Genomic DNA, 20,141 nt, shown 5'->3' on the forward strand with positions numbered 1-20,141 from the left:
ATCATGCAATTGCGTTATCCAGGATCGCAGACTGGAAATATGATATTGATACCAAATTGTGGGTACAACTGGAACATGAGCTTAGCGGCTCTGATCTGATTACCATGCCATGGATCCCCCGCTCTTCAAGAACATTCTCGCCTAACATGTCACGTTTAACTACTTCTTCACTTGCTATTTGGGACTCTTTGCACAAAAAATTATCTTGGGACTATAACTCTCCCATAATGCCATTACTGAATCACAACTTTTTTCTGTCTGGTAATATGGACACTGGCTTTAAATTATTGGTGCCTGAAGGCCCTCTTCTACTTTATCATCTCTTTCAATCAGGGAGCTTCAGACCCCTAGCGAATATCCTTGACTCTAAGCAGATCACTTTCTTGGACAGATGGAGATACAAACAGATACAGCAATGTGCCCGCTCTCTACCACGTCCAATACGGAATACACAAGAGTTAACACCGGTTGAATACATGTTCTTTCATAAAGATCCTCCCCTCCATTGTATTTCACAGTTCTATAAAGCCATCTTCCAGCTCCATAACCCTTCATACCCAGTTTTCCTTGCCAAATGGGAGTCCGACCTGAACTCTTACCTTTCAGATGAAGAGAGAGATAAAATATTACAGTTTGCTCATGTTTCCTCTATTTCTTCCAAGACAGCCAAAATTAATTACAAGCTGCTGACAAGATGGCACTATACCCCAGCTAAGCTGCACAGCATGTTCCCCTCCAGTTCCCCACTGTGTTGGAGGAATTGCGGGAACACAGCTTCCCACGCACATATCTGGTGATCGTGCCCAGTAATTCAACCCTTCTGTACAAATATCATTCAACTTGTGAATCAGATAACGAATTGTCTTTTACCCATGGACCTGTGAACTATACGCCTGCATAATACGGTGGAATCAGTTGGTTCTTACAAGCATTCCCTTACTCCACACCTGTTGAATGCCGCCAAGGCCCTCACCCCTGCCATCTGGGGTCAAACCCCCCCCCACACACACACACACACTGAGATGTTGGATACAGGCAGTAGAAAATATCTGCCTTATGGAAGAACTTACTCTTATAGCCAGAGACAACCTGATGCGCCACATCGCAACATGGGCCCAGTGGAACAAATTTCAAAGTTCCACTGAGTACAAGGATATTACGTATGTGCCCCCTGAAAGCTCATACCTATCCAGCCTTAAGATATGTAGACTTAGCCTATTGACATGCAATTCTGCTTGAATTGTGATACCATGTGAAGTCCATCGACTACCAGCCTTCTACCTTCCTATTCTCCTATTTCCCTTTCTTTTTCTGATCTCACCCTTTTCCCTCTATCTACTCCTCCCTGATTCCTCTTATCCCTCCTCTTCTTATATTTCTCTCCCTATTCCCTCAAAATACTCAATTGTTCGCTTCATTTATCATGTGAAATTGCACTTGCCACCCTCACACCCTCCCAGACCCAGGTCAATAGTCAGAATTATATGTTCTTTAAGATCAGATTTTCTGGTCCTGTGTGTCTCCGGATTAGGATTACTTCATACATGCATGCATATGTTTTTTCACTTTGCAATGTCCTTGTTGTACATTTTGTATGCCTTTTTCTTTGCCCAATAAATAAATATTAAACAAAAAAAAAAAAAAAATACACAGACCTCAGATGCTATGCAGCAAATACCTGTGAGATGCCCTTCTTCCCAGGCTCATCATCATGACATATCAGGGTTAAGGAGGTGCCCAGGGGAAGATGACGTAACAGTTTAGACAAGCAGACATCTGTGACAGATGTCAGCTGCTACAGGGCTATGGGATCAGTGTCGCACTGGAAATACCACTGTGCGTTGTTTCCTTACCCACCCTCTGCCCACATTTGTTGCGGGCAGATGGGGAAGAATAAACAAATAATTTACACAGGGGCAAGCCGGCAGTCCCGAACCAAAAGTGGCAGGAGCTGGAGGGCACAGAGAGCACAGCCCGTGCCTCCTCCTCTCCAGATCTGGCTTGTCTCATCCAGCACTAAGTTAACAGGAGTAGCAAAGCTGTTCTCACTACTTCTGTCAGCTTGTAGGTAGGAACTCTCCACACAGCACTTTGCCACCTTACATGATACCACTGCGCCCAGTCATGATTGCAGCAGAGCTTTCTGAAGGGACAGCATACTCAGTACACTGTCCCTTCAGAGGGAAGTGCGCATGCACTGGTGACTTCACCAGCTGCACAGCACAGACCAAAGATTTAAATGTCAATAAAACATGGATATTAGCTTTAAGAGCTCCAAGCAGGAGGACCCAATTTCACAAACTGTTGAATGACACACAGCCTGCTCGCTCATCTAGCGGAGATGGGAAAGTTCATGCAAAGACCACCATCAAGTTTGCAGGCAGAATTTAGAATGTCATGGATTACTACATTATAATACTTTTTTTCATAAAATACTTTTTTTTTGCAAATAAAAAAGTAGGTTATAATGTAGAAAATTGTCAGGACGCTATCCACAGCAGAGGCTCACAAAGACCTGGCATTCCTGCCAGTATCTTACATGGCTGCACAAAGGCACGCTGATGCAAACAAAAGTGCACTGGAGCACGGATGTGTGCACAAATGCGCACTGGCTCACAGCCGTACACGCTCCCGGCCCGGACTGTCAACAAACGGCCTTTATAAGGGAGCCAGTCATCCTCTGTGATTGATGGTTGATCTTCAGCTCTCCAGTGCATTTGTTCCTGTGTTACCTTGCATCTGTGGATACCCGTTAATGACTCGGCTTGCCCCTGGACCTGTCTTCTGCCTGCCTCCTGATCTGACTTGGCTTGTTTAACAAACCATCTTATCCTGCTCTCCTGTGTATGACCCTCGCTATCCTCTTGACTATGCTTGCTCTTGTCCACAACCGGTATCTGACCTTGGCTTTGAACTGGCTTCTCTCCTGACTCCTGCTCCTCCTGAGTCCTGCTACTTCCCAAGGGTGGCACCTGTCTGCAGACACTATCTTAGTATCCCATCTGAGTACCTGGACATGTCGTCTGAGAACACTGCAGTCAGGACATCTCTGAAAGCAATTCCAGCAGGCGACCCGTGCTTCTTTGAACCTGTGTTCTCCTGTTCCAACTTTAGAGGAGTCTGGAACTTAGCCGCAAAGGAAGCCCTCTCTCCATTGGCCTCCAGCACTAAGTATGTGATAAAAACATTTAAAAAATTTTGAAATAAAAATTGACCACAAAACATTATACTCTGCAGGGTTTTAGTTTTATTTAACTTAATCACAATCCATCAGTGAGACGTCTTTTTGAGTCCCAACACATCATTATCCTTTTAGGACTAAAAATGAACAAAGATTTTAGCTTCTTGAAAAATGACTTTTTTTGATGAATGTGGTACTCTAGTCAAGTACTGTATGTGGCAATTGTATTTGGCTAAAGTTCATTTTTTATGGCTTCTCCCATTTGAATCTTCCACTGCTAGACAGGGTTTCCTCTCTTGTGGATTCGGCTACTATGTGAAGCCAGGTCTGACTTCCTTTTAAATCCTTTCCCACAGTCTGAACAGGTATACTGAAGATCACTCTTGTGAATTATCTGATGCGAAGTAAGATTTGATTTATCACTAAAACATTTGCCACATTCGGAACAGGAATACGGCTTCTCCCCCGTGTGAAGTCTTTCATGCGTGATGAGAATAGATTTGTGGAAAAAACGCTTGCCACATAGAGAACAAGAAAATGGCTTCATCCCCGTGTGACGTGCCTGGTGTTTGGCAAGACTCGACCTTGTGGTGACACATTTCCCACACTCTGAACAGGAGTACGGCTTCTCTCCAGTGTGACCTCTATGGTGAACCGTGAGTAAATGTTTCGAAGTAAAACACTCCCCACATTCTGAACAGAAATATGGCTTCTCCCCAGTGTGAGATCTCTGATGGGAGATGAGGCGTTTTCTCTCAAAAAAACGCTTTCCACATTCCAAACAGGAAAAAGGCTTATCTCCTGTGTGAACTCTATAGTGTTTAATGAGTAGATGTTTATAGGAAAAACACTTCTCACACTCAGAACACGAATAAGGCATCTCGCCCGTATGAATCATCTGATGAGAAATAAGACGTGCTTTCTGGAAAAAAGATTTCCCACATTCCGAACATGAAAACGGCTTCTTGCCTGTGTGAGTTCCCTGGTGTGAAATCAGATGCTGCTTCTGAGAAAAACACTTCCCGCACTCCGAACATGTATACGGGTTTTCCCCGGTATGAATTCTTTCGTGTACTATAAGATAAGATTTAAAGAGAAAACTTTTACCGCATTCAGAGCAGGAAAATGGCTTCTCCCCAGAGTGCATTCTCAGATGTGCGGTAAGATTTGACCCTTTAGCAAAACATCGGCCACATTTAGAACATGAGTATGGTTTCACACCGGTATGGATCCTCTCGTGTTCAGTAAGACTGGATCTTTGAGTAAAGCCTTTCCCACAGCAGGAACATGAAAAAGGCTTGATGCCTCTGTGAATTCTCTCATGCTGAATGAGACTTGATCTCTCAGTGAAACCTCTCCCACATTCCAAACACGAATAAGGCTTCACCCCCGTGTGAATTTTCTGATGCTGAAGAAGATTGGATCTGCGAGCAAAACACTTTCCACATTCGGGACATGAAAACGGCTTTTCCAGTTTGTGATTGGCGCGGTGTGAAATAAGTTCTTCTATCTGGGTGAAAGACTCTCCACACTCATAACACGGGAAAGGCCTATTTTCTGTCTGCGATACTTGCTGGATGGTATGATAGGCATGGTCAGGAAACCACCCCCAACGTGTGGAAGCACTGGGTGGTGGATCTGCACTAGGAGGTTCTGGATGAAGATTTGCGGCTATGGGGCTTTCTTCTGAAGAATCAGATGTGACCTCATCATCATCTTCTATTTCACCGGCAGAAGGGGAAATGAAAAGCTTGTCGGTGTCACTTCTGTATTGTCCATCTGAAGGAAATAAGACAAATGATACTGTAACATAGCTCAGAAATATTGGATTCTTCTTTCTTTTTTGTTTGGTGAAGTAAATGATCTTTATTCCAGATGCACTGTGTAATGAAGTCAACTTATCTGCATGATTTGGTCTGTGAGCTCCTGTGTGGAGTATGAAATGAGGCTACATTCAGCAGGTATCCTGTACCAGGATAGAGCCAGACACCTCTGCACCCACAAACTGGAGATAAGATCTCTGGCTGAATTCAAAGTACCAGATAACAAATAAAAGAGTGTCAGACTGTTCAGTTTACTTCAGTGATGGGCAGAGGAGCTCATGGCTGCAGTTCTCACTAGGCTCTGAATTCCTGAGATAGATAGTTCCATATGGGCTGTGTTTTGGTTTCTGGACTGCTGGGATTTGTAGTCCTGCATTGCCTGTGTGGCTTTCTGGACTCTACTCTCCCCTCTGCTCTTCCTGCAACTGCTGTCTCTATGGGCCTGAAGCTGCAGCCAGAACACAAAGCCCTCTGAGGACCTGAAATGAGTTTGTGAAGGACCCTTTGCTGTCTGGAGCTCTTTTCCCCTGCCTCTCTGCTTGGACTTCCTCAGCTAAGGTTGCTGTTGGCTGGTGAGTGCCTGAACCCTTGTTGTGCCTACTGTACCCTGTCCTTCATTGTGCATGGATTGTTGCCCTGAACTTAACACCCGCTGTACCAGATTAAGGCCTGATACTCACTGTCCCTTCACTACTGGATTGTTGCCCTGTGCCTCTGGACTTACCTCTTGATGTGCCCTGTTGTCACCACGTTATATTTCTGCCTGTCTCTCACTGTGTTTGGATTATTGCTCTATGGAATCCACCTTATCTGACTCCCTGCTTTTTAAGCACCCCCAAATGAAGAACCCTTTGGCCAGGGGAACTAAAACCACTCTTGATCTCCATGTGTGTTCTGATCCACCCACACCTCCATCACAAATATGATTAATAAAGCTGGATTTCAGACAAATAGAAAAAGACACCCTATAGTTCACACATGTATTATTTTATTAAAAATAAAAATAAGGACAGTGATAAAAGGTTAGGAACTCTGAGGTTTTAATTGTCCCATATCACTAATACTAATTCACTTCATTTCTTGTCCTGGTGCCACAGTTTGAAAAAATGAAGGGAATCTCTTCAGTGGAGTCCCAAAGTGGAGTGGAGTTCCCAGCAATAAAAACCTTGTAGACAAATCCATCCAGCACCAGACCCTTAACACATGAGGTTTAGAGTGCACAATCAATGGCTCCAGGCCATGGTTGCACTTCAGCCTCCTCCACATACAATACAGGGTTAATAGCCCTGCATTGTACATGGTGATGCCAAAGAGCCAACCACATGCCAGAGGGTGAACAGAACAGAAATGGAGCAGGTCAGAGTGGGGATAAGGTAAGCAATAGCAAAATTCTCTACATGCAAATATAAGGTAGTCTCAATGTTATCTGTAGAATCTGCTCCTTCTCTTGGTTATCGATAAAGAAAGTTGGAGGGTTGACACCTTTTAGATAAATCTTAAAAAAGTGAAAAGTTTATTAGTGGAAGGTCCAGTGCCACATGACTGCTTACATGACTGGTCAGGACTCCTCCAAAACAAAGACATCTTTATTGATATCTTTGATAAGTTGCCATCAGGCAAAAAATGCAAATGGTTTGTGGATTGGTGACTCACTTTTTATAGCCTGCAGAACAGCAAAGACATCGACATGAAGTACAAACGTGCATGTGAACATACATACACAAAAGTGTACTATGATGTGTCAAATGGTCCCCTCACGGCCCCAAGCCTATACCAGCTGAGATACTATAAAGCCAGCCACCTTAGCCAAAAGGCCAGAATGATGGCCGAGCAACCCTACCAAACACTGATAAGAACAGATACTACACTTGAACTTAAATGAAACACAATGGAAGAGAAACAAAAAACTTTTACAGCAAGAATAAGGATTGGTGATTTTCTTTTACTACTCACCTGTGCTGATCTCTATAGGAATTGCCTCCTCTTTAAACTTCACATATCCTTTTTCCTCCTCCTCAGCTTTGACGTCTCTCTGAGTGTCTCTGGTGTCTCCGGGGTCTGTGAATAAAGATGAGAGTGAAGCCCCCTGTACTGAGATGTATGAGAGACCCCAGAGAGTGTGTGTGGGGGGAGACTGGTCACGTCTCTTGGCTGGTAACACACAATGACATGATGTGAGGAGGAGAGCCGGAGTCTAATAGAGGCTGATGGCTCCTGACTCCCCCACTGGGCACATACTGTCTCCCCATTACTGTCTACTGACAGAGGAGGGGGAGAAGAAGAGATTGTTGTAGTGACTGAACAAGGAGAATCTGGGACTCTTCTCTGGATTTAGTGTTTATTGCTCACCTGTGCTGATCTGTGAAGGAATGTCCTCCTCCTTACACCGCTTATCACTCATCATAGAAACTCCTTCCTCAATTTCAACTTTAACAGTAACTAGGCCTTCACCCTAGATAGAACAACATCATATATTTAAATAATAAATATGATGGAAAGAGAAGAATTTTAATGAAAACTTTTAGTTCCTACCTGATCCTCCTGAGGGATCTCCTGATGTTCCTGTGTGGAGTCCCGGGAATACAGAGGACGGGGACATCTCTCTGGGGGATTTCTGTTACTGGATCCATCTGTATGAAACACACACACTGACTGAATACATTGTTTCTATGTCTTTATATCAGAGGATATGTGAATCTAGGTGCATACTCAATACAAGAAATTAAAGTCTCCTCTTACCCGGTGATGTGAGGGTTGGCTGGCTCGCCATCATGACCTCATTCTACTGATCCTTATTTATTTTAAAATATTCCCACTCCCTTGCATGGGAGACTCTTCTTGAAATATCAGATGACTTTTGAATACTGCAATACATTGATTAAAACACAGCAATATTAAGGGTTCGTTCACACTATCAGCAATGACCTGAGTTTTTTCTGCAGTGGAACAACATAGGTCACTGCTAGGCTTCACATATAAAATATTTTTTTCCTATGTGTTCCATTGACATCAAAACACTGTGAGCTATGGAAAAATGTAGCTTAAACATAATTCTCCACAGCATACTGCATGCCACCACACAGCAACGCAAAGCAACATGCTGCTATGCACATGAATGGAGTGTCACTGAGTGACACTTCAAAAAAAGTTAAGAAAAAAAGACAAGTAATCAGCATAATACAGATCACAGAGAAGAGGTGACTGGTTACTATGGGCAAACATTAATTCCTTTCCTCAGGCTCTTTGGTAAACGAGGCCCAAAGTCATTATTGAGTTCATCAGGTTACAATTAGTGATGCACCGAAATTTCGGCCGCCGAAACATATCGGCCGAAAATGGCCTTTTCGACAAAATGCTGAAAAGGAAATCTCGCCGATAACGGCGCTGAAAATGGGGGTGGGGCCTGGGAGGGGCGCTCCGCAGTCCTCTCTTCTCTTCTCCTCCTCCCCTCCCTCCTCACCGTGATCTTCGTTGTGTCACGGAGCTTAACTACACAGACCGCAGTAACAATGTCCCGCCTCCTGTGGCAGATGGCACACTGATCCAATGGTGGGACATTGAATCAGTGTGACGTGATTACAGGAGACGGGACATTGTTACTGCGACCCGGGCAATTCCAATGCAGCTCTGTGACACACGGAGATCACCACTCTGATTCGGGAACTGGCAAGCTACATGACGGGCACTGGCAAGCTGCATGACGGGCACAGGTGAGGCTGCATCTTATAGGCACAGGCAGGCTGCATCTTATGGGCACATGTGGGCTGCATCTGAGGGGCAAATGTGGGCTGCATGACGGGCACTGGTGAGGTTGCATTGATCTCCTGTACCATGTCTGCAGTCTCTGACCATCTCCTGTACCATGTCTGCAGTCTCTGACCATTTCCTCTACCATGTCCGCAGTCTCTGACCATCTCCTCTACCATGTCCGCAGTCTCTGACCATCTCCTCTACCATGTCCGCAGTCTCTGACCATCTCCTCTACCATGTCCGCAGTCTCTGACCATCTCCTCTACCATGTCCGCAGTCTCTGACCATCTCCTCTACCATGTCCGCAGTCTCTGACCATCTCCTCTACCATGTCCGCAGTCTCTGACCATCTCCTCTACCATGTCCGCAGTCTCTGACCATCTCCTCTACCATGTCCACAGTCTCTGACCATCTCCTCTACCATGTCCGCAGTCTCTGACCATCTCCTCTACCATGTCCGCAGTCTCTGACCATCTCCTCTACCATGTCCGCAGTCTCTGACCATCTCCTGTACAATGTCTGCAGTCTCTGACCATCTCCTGTACAATGTCCGCAGTCTCTGACCATCTCCTGTACAATATCCGCAGTCTCTGACCATCTCCTGTACAATGTCCGCAGTCTCTGACCATCTCCTGTACAATGTCCGCAGTCTCTGACCATCTCCTGTACAATGTCCGCAGTCTCTGACCATCTCCTGTACAATGTCCGCAGTCTCTGACCATCTCCTGTACCATGTCGCAGTCTCTGACCATCTCCTCTACCATGTCCGCAGTCTCTGACCATCTCATCTACCATGTCAGCAGTCTCTGACCATCTCCTGTACCATGTCCACAGTCTCTGACCATCTCCTGTACCATGTGCACAGTCTCTGACCATCTCCTGTACCATGTCCGCAGTCTCTGACCATCTCCTCTACCATGTCCGCAGTCTCTGACCATCTCCTCTACCATGTCCGCAGTCTCTGACCATCTCCTATAATGTGTCTGCAGTCTCTGACAATCTCCTGTACCATGTCCCCAGTCTCTGACCATCTCCTGTAATGTTTCTGCAGTCACTAACAATCTCCTGTACCATGTCCCTAGTCTCTGACAATCTCCTGTACCATGTCCCTAGTCTCTGACAATCTCCTGTACCATGTCCCTTGTCCCTGACAATCTCCTGTACCATGTCCCTAGTCTCTGACAATCTCCTGTACCATGTCCGCAGTCTCTGACCATCTCCTCTACCATGTCCCCAGTCTCTGACCATCTTCCTATAATGTGTATGCAGTCTCTGGCAATCTCCTGTATCATGTCTGCAGTCTCTGACCATCTCCTGTACCACTGTACCATGTCCCCAGTCTCTGACCCTCTCCTGTAATGTTTCTGCAGTCACTAACAATCTCCTGTATCATGTCCCTAGTCTCTAACAATCTCCTGTACCATGTCCCTAGTCTCTGACCATCTCCTGTACCATGTCACCAGTCTCTGACCATCTCCTGTACCATGTCACCAGTCTCTGACCATCTCCTGTACCATGTCACCAGTCTCTGACCATCTCCTGTAATGTGCCCCCAGTCTCTGACCATCTTCTGTATAAAAATATTTTTAAAAACAGTCACTTTCGGTATAGGTGTTGTTTCGGTATTGGTTTTGGTTCTCGGCCTAGTGTATTTTTCATTTTTGGTATTGGTTTCGGCACCAAAAAACCCATTAAATGCATCCCTAGTTACAATCAATAAGCAAATTATGTGATCATTAATGATGGACTTAAAGCGGAACTTTACCCATAACAACTTGCTTCATGCTGGAGGCTTCCATTTACTGAAGCCCAGAGACCCCAAACAGCAGTAAATCATATAGTGGAACTAAACCCATTGATTTAACAGTTACATTTCTGGAATGCCGGGATTGCTAACTGTCACATTTGATTGTGTCCTCAACCAAACTGTCAAACCATCAAATAACTGGTGTCATCACTGATCACATGTGCAGCACCATGGCATTTGCAGTTCAAACAGAAGCAGCTTCCTTGACTGTAAAGGATAGAAGGGTTTAATTCTGCTTTATGGCTGTCAGCAGATTGGCCTCTACAAATTCAGCAGTGCCTAAAAATGGAGATCCACTGAGCATGTCCAGAGCAGGGTGAGACAGTGTATTACAGGGGGTCCCCTAGTTACAAACATCCGACTTACAAACGACTCCTACTTACAAACAGAGGGAGACAACAGGAAGTGAGAGGAAATCTACCCCTAGGAAGGGAAATTCACTCCTGCAAGAGCTATTATGGGAAAAAGGTGTCTCCACTGATGCTTTATCACCAAGGCTTGTTTCCACAACAACCCAAAATTTTCAAAATCCAATTGTCATTGGGACAGAAAGTGAGGTGAAATCTTCTGAACAGGGGCACACACAGCAAAACAAATGTTACAGGGGTAATAACCCTTCCCTATGCTATCTAAAAAGCTTAAAAATAGTTTTTTGGCTGCTGCTACACTTAAAAAATGTACCTGTTCCGACTTACAAACAGATTCAACTTAAGAACAAACCTACAGTCCCTAACTTGTTTGTAACCCGGGGACCCCCTGTACTGCATTTTAAACAGTATAGACACTTATTAGTAATGTTTTACATACAGTAGCTATACCTGCAAAATGGGCCAGCCTGAAGTCATCTAGTAGGACTTAATTTTCTTGGTCTTTGTTTAATCTGCAGTTGCCACGGTGCTACACATGTGATTAGTTATAACATCAGCCAGTTGATGATATGCCAGTTATCATTCACAGCATGCCTTAACCACTTCCGGACCGCCCATTGTGGATCTATGTCGCTACTTTGCCTTTAAATACCGTATCTTTTTAAATGGCGGGCAGCCACAAGATCACTTTTATGGGTGGCGGGAGAGGTGCCGGTGGTCTTGTCGCTTACTGGAGCCGTGGGTTGCAGCGGAAACAATCTGATCACCGAGATGGATGGGCAGGAAGTCAAGGGAGGGCAAGATGGCCCCCAGTCCATTCTTTGCCCTTGGAAGACCGGAGGTCTTTTTGACCCCACATCTCACAATAAAGAGGTCCTGTCATGCTTTTTTTCTATTACAAGGGATGTTTACATTCTTTGTAATAAGAATAAAAGTGATCAACTTTTTTAAAATAAATATGGATAAAAAAATAAATAAATAAAGTGCCCGTCCATCGATGCTTGCGCACAGAAGCAAACACATAAGCAAGTCACTCCCACATATGTAAACGGTGTTCAAACCACACATGTGTGGTATCTCCCCGATCATTAGAGCAAGTGCAATAATTCTAGCTCAAGACCTCCTCTGTAACTCTAAACTCGTAACCTGTAGAAAATTTGAAATGATGCCTATGGAGATTTTTAAGTACCAAAGTTTGTTGCCATTCCACGAGCGTGCACAATTTTGAAGTATGACATGTTAGGTATCAATTTACTTGGTGTTACATTATCTTTCACATTATAAAAAAGAAAAAAAAAAAAATGTGCTAACTTTACTGTTTGCTTATTTTTTAATTCAAAAAAGTGTACTTTTTCCCAAAAAATTGTGCTTGAAAGGCCGCTGCGCAAATGCTGTGTGACATAAAATATTGCATTAACTGCCATTTTATTTTCCAATGTCTTTGCTAAAAAAATATATATAATGTTTGCGGGTTCTAAGTAATTGTCTAGCACAAAATACAGATTTTAATTTGTAAACAACAAGTGTCAAAAATAGTCTCGGCCCAGAAGTGGTAAAAAAAAAAGTCACCTTCCTGGCACGTGTCGGGAATGTAACTGTCACATTGGTTGTGCTCTCAACCAAACTGTCAAATCATTAAATGGCCGGTGCCATAACTGATCACATGTGCAGCATCATGGCAGTTGAAGATCCAACAGAGGCCAAGATGGTAGCTTCCTTGGCTGAAAAAGATAGGAGGGTTTACTTCTGCTCTAAAGTCCAACACCTTTTTTACTCACCTAACTCCAGGTAAGTCCCTGCTCCTCTGAGAGCTGAATATGGTGACTAGCCTATGTTGTATATGTCCCCATTGACCAGTCAATTGATTATGAGGTCACCCTGTCGCTCCAATCTTTGGTTGCCCAAGAGAACCCTTTCCTGGGTAACTAACACAAAGTGTCCTTGTCAACCAGGAAACAACATGGTAACCTGAAAAGTTACCCTTCTACTCTGCAGTAAAGAAGACAGGAGACTCACCTAAGCCCAGGTAAGTCCCTGCTCCTCAGAGTGGAGAGTGATGATGTAGCACTGTTGTATGTATCTGTGCTGCTCAGTCCTTTGAGCCTCTGTCACTGCAGTCTTTGGGTGCATGGAAGAACCCTGTCCTGGGCAACCAGCGGAAAGTGTCCTTGTCAACCAGGCAACAATGTGGTAACCCACGTGTTGGAATGCTAAAGTGGAAGGTGAGCAAGAACTGGAGAGAAAGCACTGAGCAGCAGAGGATCAGCAGAGCTGAGGGAGCAGAGCAGGAGAAACTAGCACTGTCACACGTAGTGCACGGTGTGGGAGCAATATAACGGGAGGTGAGCGGGGACCAGTGAGAGAGGAGGATCAGCAAACTAAAGGATCAACAGAACTGGTGGTTAATACTGAGTGAGGGATCCGCAGAGCTGGGGGTTACTACTGAGCAGAAGATCAGCAGAGATGGGGGTTACGACTGAGTGGGGGATAAGATGAGCTGAGGGTTACTACTGAGTGGGGGATCAACAGAGTTGAGGGTACTATTAAGCAGGGGATCTGCTGATTGAGCATACTAATAAGCTGAGGATCTGCTGAACGAGGGTACTAATGAGCTGGAGATCTGCGGGGCCGGGATGCTATCTGGCCCCCTTTAAAACAAATTAAAAATCAACACACATACTAGGTTAATTAAAACTTAAAAAAAAAGCTTAATTGAAGCATCACAGAAGAATCAAAACACATCAAAAAAGCATGTTGAAGCAGTAGGGGCATGTGTGTTAAAGTCAAAGCAAGTGTAAACGAGCCCTAAGGAAGACAGAAGGGTCATATAAGTCTAGGTAAGTGCCTGCTCCTCTGAGAGTGGAGAATGGTGATTCAGCAGTTATATTTGTTTGCGTTGGCCAGTCCCTTCATCATGAAGTCCCCTTCTCACTGCAGTCTTCAGGGGCCTGAAAGAACCCTGTCCTGGGCAACTAACAGAAGGTGTCCTTGTCACCCAGGCAACAACATGGTAACCCAAAAACAGACCCCTCCACTCTAAAGGAAGACAGAAGACTTGGAACCAACATGCAACATGTTCTAATCAAAGCAGAACTTGACCTAAAAGGAGAAGTTCTGCTGTTGCGCACCCCCCCCCCCCCCCCACCTTCTCTACCACCTATGGACAGATTTTTTTGGGGGGGTGGGAAGACCTGGTTTTGACAGATACCCATTCCCATTTCTGTTTGCTCCCCCCTTTGCCTGCAGCTCTCTGGGACACATTGCAGGTTCCAGAAGACCGTGGGACCATTCACCAAGCACAGTGCACACTAAAGATTCCGGCACCGGGGACCTGAAGACCAGTAGAGCTGGCCCTCCTGTACCGGGCTCCATCAGTTTAGTAGAGGGTCCAGAGGCCGGGAGGGGCACTTTTGAACACACATATTAAAGTTCTCATTCATTCAGAAACAGGAGTTGGGGCCCCATCAGTTCGGAAGGAGGGGCCCAGGGGCAGAGAGGGGACTATTTACTAATTTTTTTAAGTAAACCCACCATACTGCGGCTCCTGTCAATTAAAATAAAGTTCAGGCCCAAGAGAAGATGGATAGCAAGCTCTTAGACTCCACAAAGAAATTTGTGGGCACCATGGGCGATGTACAGTATATGGATCCCATAGTAGAACCCGTGGCTTATCCTATCTTAAGGAGTGTTCCACTTTGTCCTCTAGCTTCTCTTCTCTGGTCTCTTTCTATTCTTTTTCCTTGATGTCTGCCCTCCTTCTTCTAACTACTCAGTTTGTCTCTTTCTGCACTTTTTTCTGGGTCTCCCTTTTCCTCTTTGATTATAGATTAAGCTATTGGTTGGTCACATTGTGGGGCTCGACCCCACTGCAAATCAGTTCAGGCTAGACATTTTGGTGTCCCCTGGGTCCCAGGTTCTCACTTGCAAGAGGGTTGGGACTTCATGACTCTATGGGCCTCATCAGACATTACTCCTTTGGAAAAAAAAAAACACTTGACGGTTTAAGATTTACACTTCAAGTGCCTTCTCAGGCCTCTAAGGCTCTGATTTGTTTTGTTTTTTTCTGTTTTATTGTTGTATCAATCCTTTGCACTAGTACATTGTTGTCACTCCCATTCTGTTCTACCTTTTTGACTATTTGAATTTGAACCCTTATACTTCATGTAATGTCAGGTTGCTCACAATTGTTTTCATGAGATGCAACTGCTTGTGTACACTTGTCACTTTTGCTTATGTCAATAAAATTGTATTAATAGTAAAATAAAGTTCCAGACTCCTCTTCTATATTAATGCGCCAAAGCAGGTCAGAACTTTATTTTCATTGTCAGGAGCCGCGGCACGGAGGTTTACTTTAGGGTTGCCACCTCTTTCCTTTAAACCCAAACACATATTAATTACACAGGTTCTGTGGCTGATTAAGGTGGTAATTAAACTCACTTGGTGTTTTATCTGCAATAAATTAGCGTTAAAACCTGTGTAATTAATATGTGTTTGGGTTTAATGAGATGAGGTGGCAACCCTAGGTTTACTTCACCTGATCCAAACAATTTGAGTGAATAGTCCCCTATCTATCCCCGACTCCTACTTCTGAACTAGGGAGCTTTTAATTAGTTGTTGGGAGCCACAGTTGGCAGCTGTGTGGGCTCTATCAGGCAGGCTATATGGGGCCCCACAAATCCTAACAGTGGCTCTGCGTCCAGCTTCATATCACACCTCCAGAGGGCCCCTGGGGATGCAAAAATTCCCCATAATAGACTGTCCTACATACAGTCGGCAATGTCCTCTTCAAGGTGCTGCTCAAGCGACTTGCTGCCTGTATACTGAGCACAGGGGGTCGCTCAATTGGCACCCGCACCATTCAGAGAACATCTTGTATTTTTTCAATGAATACTAGGTGTTCCCTGCTCACGCAATTTATTTGGGGTTCCAAACGATCAAGGTGCTCTAAAGCCCTCCTGGTCAAACATAGATTAGCAGGAGGTATGGGTTTACTTGACATTCATGATTATTTCCGAGCATCCATCCTTACACAACTTAAGAGCTGGTTCGACCCGGCACCAGACACTCTCTGGAGCAGCATCGAGCAGGATTTAAGTCCAACTAAAAATCTAAAGACTCTCTTACTCCTAGACGTATGGCGACCATTTTCCATACACAGATTATCACCTACTATCCAAGCCTCACTGGTAGCCTGGAGGGATCTCAGAAAATTACCACTTTCAACTACCAACAAAATAGATATCCCTATACCCACAATGATTCTTGCCCATGCCATTCCAAATCTCTCCATCACCGACTGGAAAGACAAGGGAATTAAGCTGATTGCAGACTTATACCATAATGACTCCCTCATACCCTTTGCCACACTCCAGAGATAATTCAACCTGTCGCCTACTGACTGCTACAAATACAAAAAAATCTCCCACCTCCTTTGATCTATCAAATCACATTACGTATATCTCTCAAAAGTGACATGGCGGTTTTACACCACTAACCCTACTTCCCTTAAGGGTATTTTTTTTTTTTTTTTTTTTTCGAAAAGCCAAAAACTTCCACCCGATGCCAAAAAAAGTGCACATACATAAAGAGTGAAATACAAAAACGTGCAATGGTTGTTACACTGATCCTCCACTAGGGAAGGACCTTACCCTGATTCCCCGGGGTGTTAGGCTCCAGACGGAGACTGAGGTACTTTACTTGGGTCCGTCTGGCCGAAACCAGACGGACCCCCGTTCTCTGGAAGGTCTGCCGAAACAGACCCACCCAAGTACTAGGTGGGACTCCCCCGAAGGGAGACCCCGTGAGAGAGGGAGAACCAAGCCAGAAGGCCTTTGTCCATCCCCTCCTACGACTTTCAGAGTAGGCCCGAGGACCCACACCCTACTCATCACACAGTGACAAACGTGTATACACATCAAACAAAAGAATACAAAAAAGTGACAAACACAGGGATAAATAAAAAGAAAGTGGGGAGAAGGAAGTGGGAGAGTGAAAAGTGGCCATTGTGTAATACAATGGCCGGGCCTCGGGTATTTCTCTATTCTACAATCTATTCCAACAAAAACTAAACTTCACTAAATCCCACCCTTACATGAAGTGGGAATCCGATCTAGGTACAACCATTACAGACTCACAGTGGAAAGATGCACTTTGATCACTTTATAAAGCCTCTAGGTGCATTAACCACTGGGAGCTGTCCCAAAAAAATAGCCCTTAGGTGGTACCTCACACAATACAGAATATCCAAATTTAGGCAAAACAACTCCCCAATGTGCTGGAGGAACTGTGGTGCGATAGGAAACCTACTCTGTATGTTTTGGGCCTGCAAACACCTAACCAGCTTTTGGAACTCCATCTTCCGCTCAATCTCAAGCATCACTGGGGTTCTAACACTCCCCAACCCAAGCCCGATAAATCCTAAACATAGGTATTGAAACCCCCCCAGTTTGAGTAGTGAATACACATATTCTCTTGGTGGCTAGAACATTAATAGCAAGACATTGGACAGCGGACAAAGCACCAAACACATCTGAGGTATTCATAACCACTCAAACCCACTTTGTATACAAATCTCTACTGGCTAGTAGATGTGGCAATAACAGTTTGATAATAAATGGAAAATATGGATAAACTGGTTTAAAGTTAACAGATGAATCACCTCTTTACAGTGTTACATATCACCTTCATCCAATTTCCCCCCCCCCTTGCTCATGTGAAGGTCAGACCACAGTTTGTGTCTGTATTTTCTATATACGTTCTTCTCTGTATATATTTGTCACCATATTGCATTTAATAGCTGATAAAATAGAAACAACCTCCTCGTACAGTCCCTCTTGGTCCAGTGGTCATTTACGTTATGGTTGAGACAATTAGGCTGACTATTTGGGATGGACAGGTTCAAACCACTCAATGTTGAAGGACTAATTATTTGTGCCTTGAGATTATATCTCCAACACATCCAACCGAATGTATATTCTTTTATCGTCATTTCTTTTTATTGATGTACTTCTTGTTCTTTTAAGCGGCTGTATACCCTATACGATCATTTTTCAATAAATTAATAATAGCAGGCTATAGTATAATTTGCCATTTCTTTATTCTTCTCTTACCTGCTTACTTACTGAGTAATCTTGTTTTTCTTTTAAATGACGTCATCTGCACAAGCGCCGTAAGAACTGATTTTTCGGCAAGCAACAGACCCTGCCGGAAAAAAATGCTGGGTCTATGCCGGGTGCGTCACTTCCTACTGTTGGCATCAGCCCCGAGATCCCCTGAGACTCCTACCCCTTCTGGAGTAAGGCAGAAATAGGATCGGCTCCTATTCGCTGTAGAAGGTTTCCGTAGTGACCGGAAACAAAAACGAGGCGTGGATTCGGCGAATAATGCGCGAAACTATGTCAACGGAAACCTACTGAGGGCACTGCACAAACACGGAAGGACCATAGTTGTGATGGCGGCGGCTAGGAACATGCGGGAGCGATCACAAGTCTCTTTATTTCTAAAAGTAAGAACACTTTTGGAGCATATCATTAGTAGCATTGTAATTGAAAATAACTAACTTGATTGATATATTGCTTAAATGGGGTATCATTGTCAGAGTTTACTACCGCTTTAAATACTGTAATTTGAAAATTTTTCAATAAAAACCAATTGGAAAAAAAAATACTAGGTGTTCCCTGATTGGATGAGACAGTGAGGAGGAGCAAATGCGATCACAATCTCTGAGAATGTCTTGTTTTTCTTTTCTTTTTTTTTTTTATTTTAATTTCTTTTTTTTCAATTAATACAGAAGTGCTCTCTGACTGGACAAGACAAATTGTGATTGCATTTGCTCCTCCTCACCTCCTCATCCAATCAGAGAACGCCTACTATTCATGGAAAAATACAAGACGCTCTCTGTATGGCGGAGGTGCTGAGCGGGCGGCCCCTCTGTGTTTAAACAGGCGCCAAGTTTCTTGACTATATGCAGCACAAGAATACGCCCCTAGCGCTATTAGCCCCAGCAGAGCCCCCCATCTAATGTTCTACATATAAGAGGACTTGCTGAAAGATAAGGCTTTGTGAAGGTGACATGACCCTCCCCCATTCAGTCCTCATAGAGTGCTGGCACCCCCTTCTCTTATAATAAGAACATCATTGTTATTATTACCTCCTCCTCAATGGACACTCTGCAGCCCGATTGGCAACACCAGGCATTTCCAGGAAGTATTAAAAAAATCTTCCTCTTCTATCTGTGGGCTCTAAGAAAATGGCCGCCACCCCCTTCAAACTCCCTAGCTTTGCGCCTTGTGATTAAATACAAAACAAATAAAAACTGCCGTCTAATATAGGAGCCGATAATATCAGATATTATCCACGATATTTTGTAAATACTTCTATCTAAAAAGCTATCTCTTTTTTTTAATTACAACGCTGTGGATGTAAGAGACATTTTGCCTGGGAGGGTTTGCCCTCTAGCGGATGCTCGGTGTTCCGCCGCCCGGGCAGTGGGCGGTGCCAGGTAGAACGGCGTACGGGCTGCAAAAACAAAGCCAAAGCCTGGTTGCTATGGTGACGATTCGCGCGTGCGTAATGTTAATAAATAGCTCTAGTCTCAGTGGAATACGGCGGCCATTTTCTTGTAGGTCAAATGGAGAACTCAGGGACTTTCTACTATTCCTGAGGGCAGGTAGGGGTGTGAGGCTGGAGAGTGTTCTCCTAGTGGGGGGAAATGTCTTGGTAGGAGAGGAGTTATTGTGAGGTCATCGCGCTATGAGCCTCTAAGTCTAAGGATGTTACCCTGGTCAGGTTTTCAGGTTTGATCATAGCTCCCAACTGTCCCTGATTGGGAACAAAGTCCCTCTTGTCCTCTTTCCTCCTCATTTGTGTCTGATCTACACTATATTGTCAAAAGTATTGTGACGCCTGCCTTTACACGCAAATGAACTTTAATGGCATCCCAGTCTTAGTCCGTAGGGTTCAATATTGAGTTGGCCCACCCTTTGCAGCTATAACAGCTTCAACTCTTCTGGGAAGGCCGTCCACAAGGATTAGGAGTGTGTCTATGGGAATGTTTGACCATTCTTCCAGAAGAGCATTTGTGAGGTCAGGCGCTGATAATGGACAAGAAGGCCTGGATTGCAGTCTCCACTCTAATTCATCCCAAAGGTGTTCTATCGGGTTGAGGTCAAGTTCCTCCACCCCAAACTCGCTCATCCATGTCTTTATGGACC

At 44.4% G+C, this 20,141-nt stretch overlaps 1 protein-coding gene across 2 annotated transcripts; it reads right to left on the reverse strand.

Moving 5' to 3' along the window:
• Nucleotides 1-3,235: 3,235 nt before the first annotated feature.
• LOC141104594 (uncharacterized) lies at nucleotides 3,236-19,222 on the reverse strand. Of its 2 annotated transcripts, XM_073594219.1 has the most exons (6): nucleotides 19,079-19,222; nucleotides 7,744-7,868; nucleotides 7,537-7,634; nucleotides 7,354-7,456; nucleotides 6,958-7,062; nucleotides 3,236-4,960 (listed from the first exon to the last, which is right to left on the reverse strand). In XM_073594219.1, exons 2-6 carry the CDS (start codon nucleotides 7,775-7,777, stop codon nucleotides 3,459-3,461), a joined length of 1,842 nt encoding a protein of 613 aa, XP_073450320.1. In that variant the 5' UTR covers nucleotides 7,778-7,868; nucleotides 19,079-19,222; the 3' UTR covers nucleotides 3,236-3,458. The 2 variants fall into 2 exon arrangements, with proteins under 2 accessions (XP_073450320.1, XP_073450321.1); XM_073594220.1 differs by lacking the exon at nucleotides 7,744-7,868 and having other exon boundaries at nucleotides 19,079-19,172.
• Between the last annotated feature and the right edge of the window lie 919 nt (nucleotides 19,223-20,141).

Source organism: Aquarana catesbeiana, linkage group LG08, assembly GCF_042186555.1.
Source record: "Aquarana catesbeiana isolate 2022-GZ linkage group LG08, ASM4218655v1, whole genome shotgun sequence".
In the NCBI taxonomy this organism is placed as follows: Eukaryota; Metazoa; Chordata; class Amphibia; order Anura; family Ranidae; genus Aquarana; species Aquarana catesbeiana.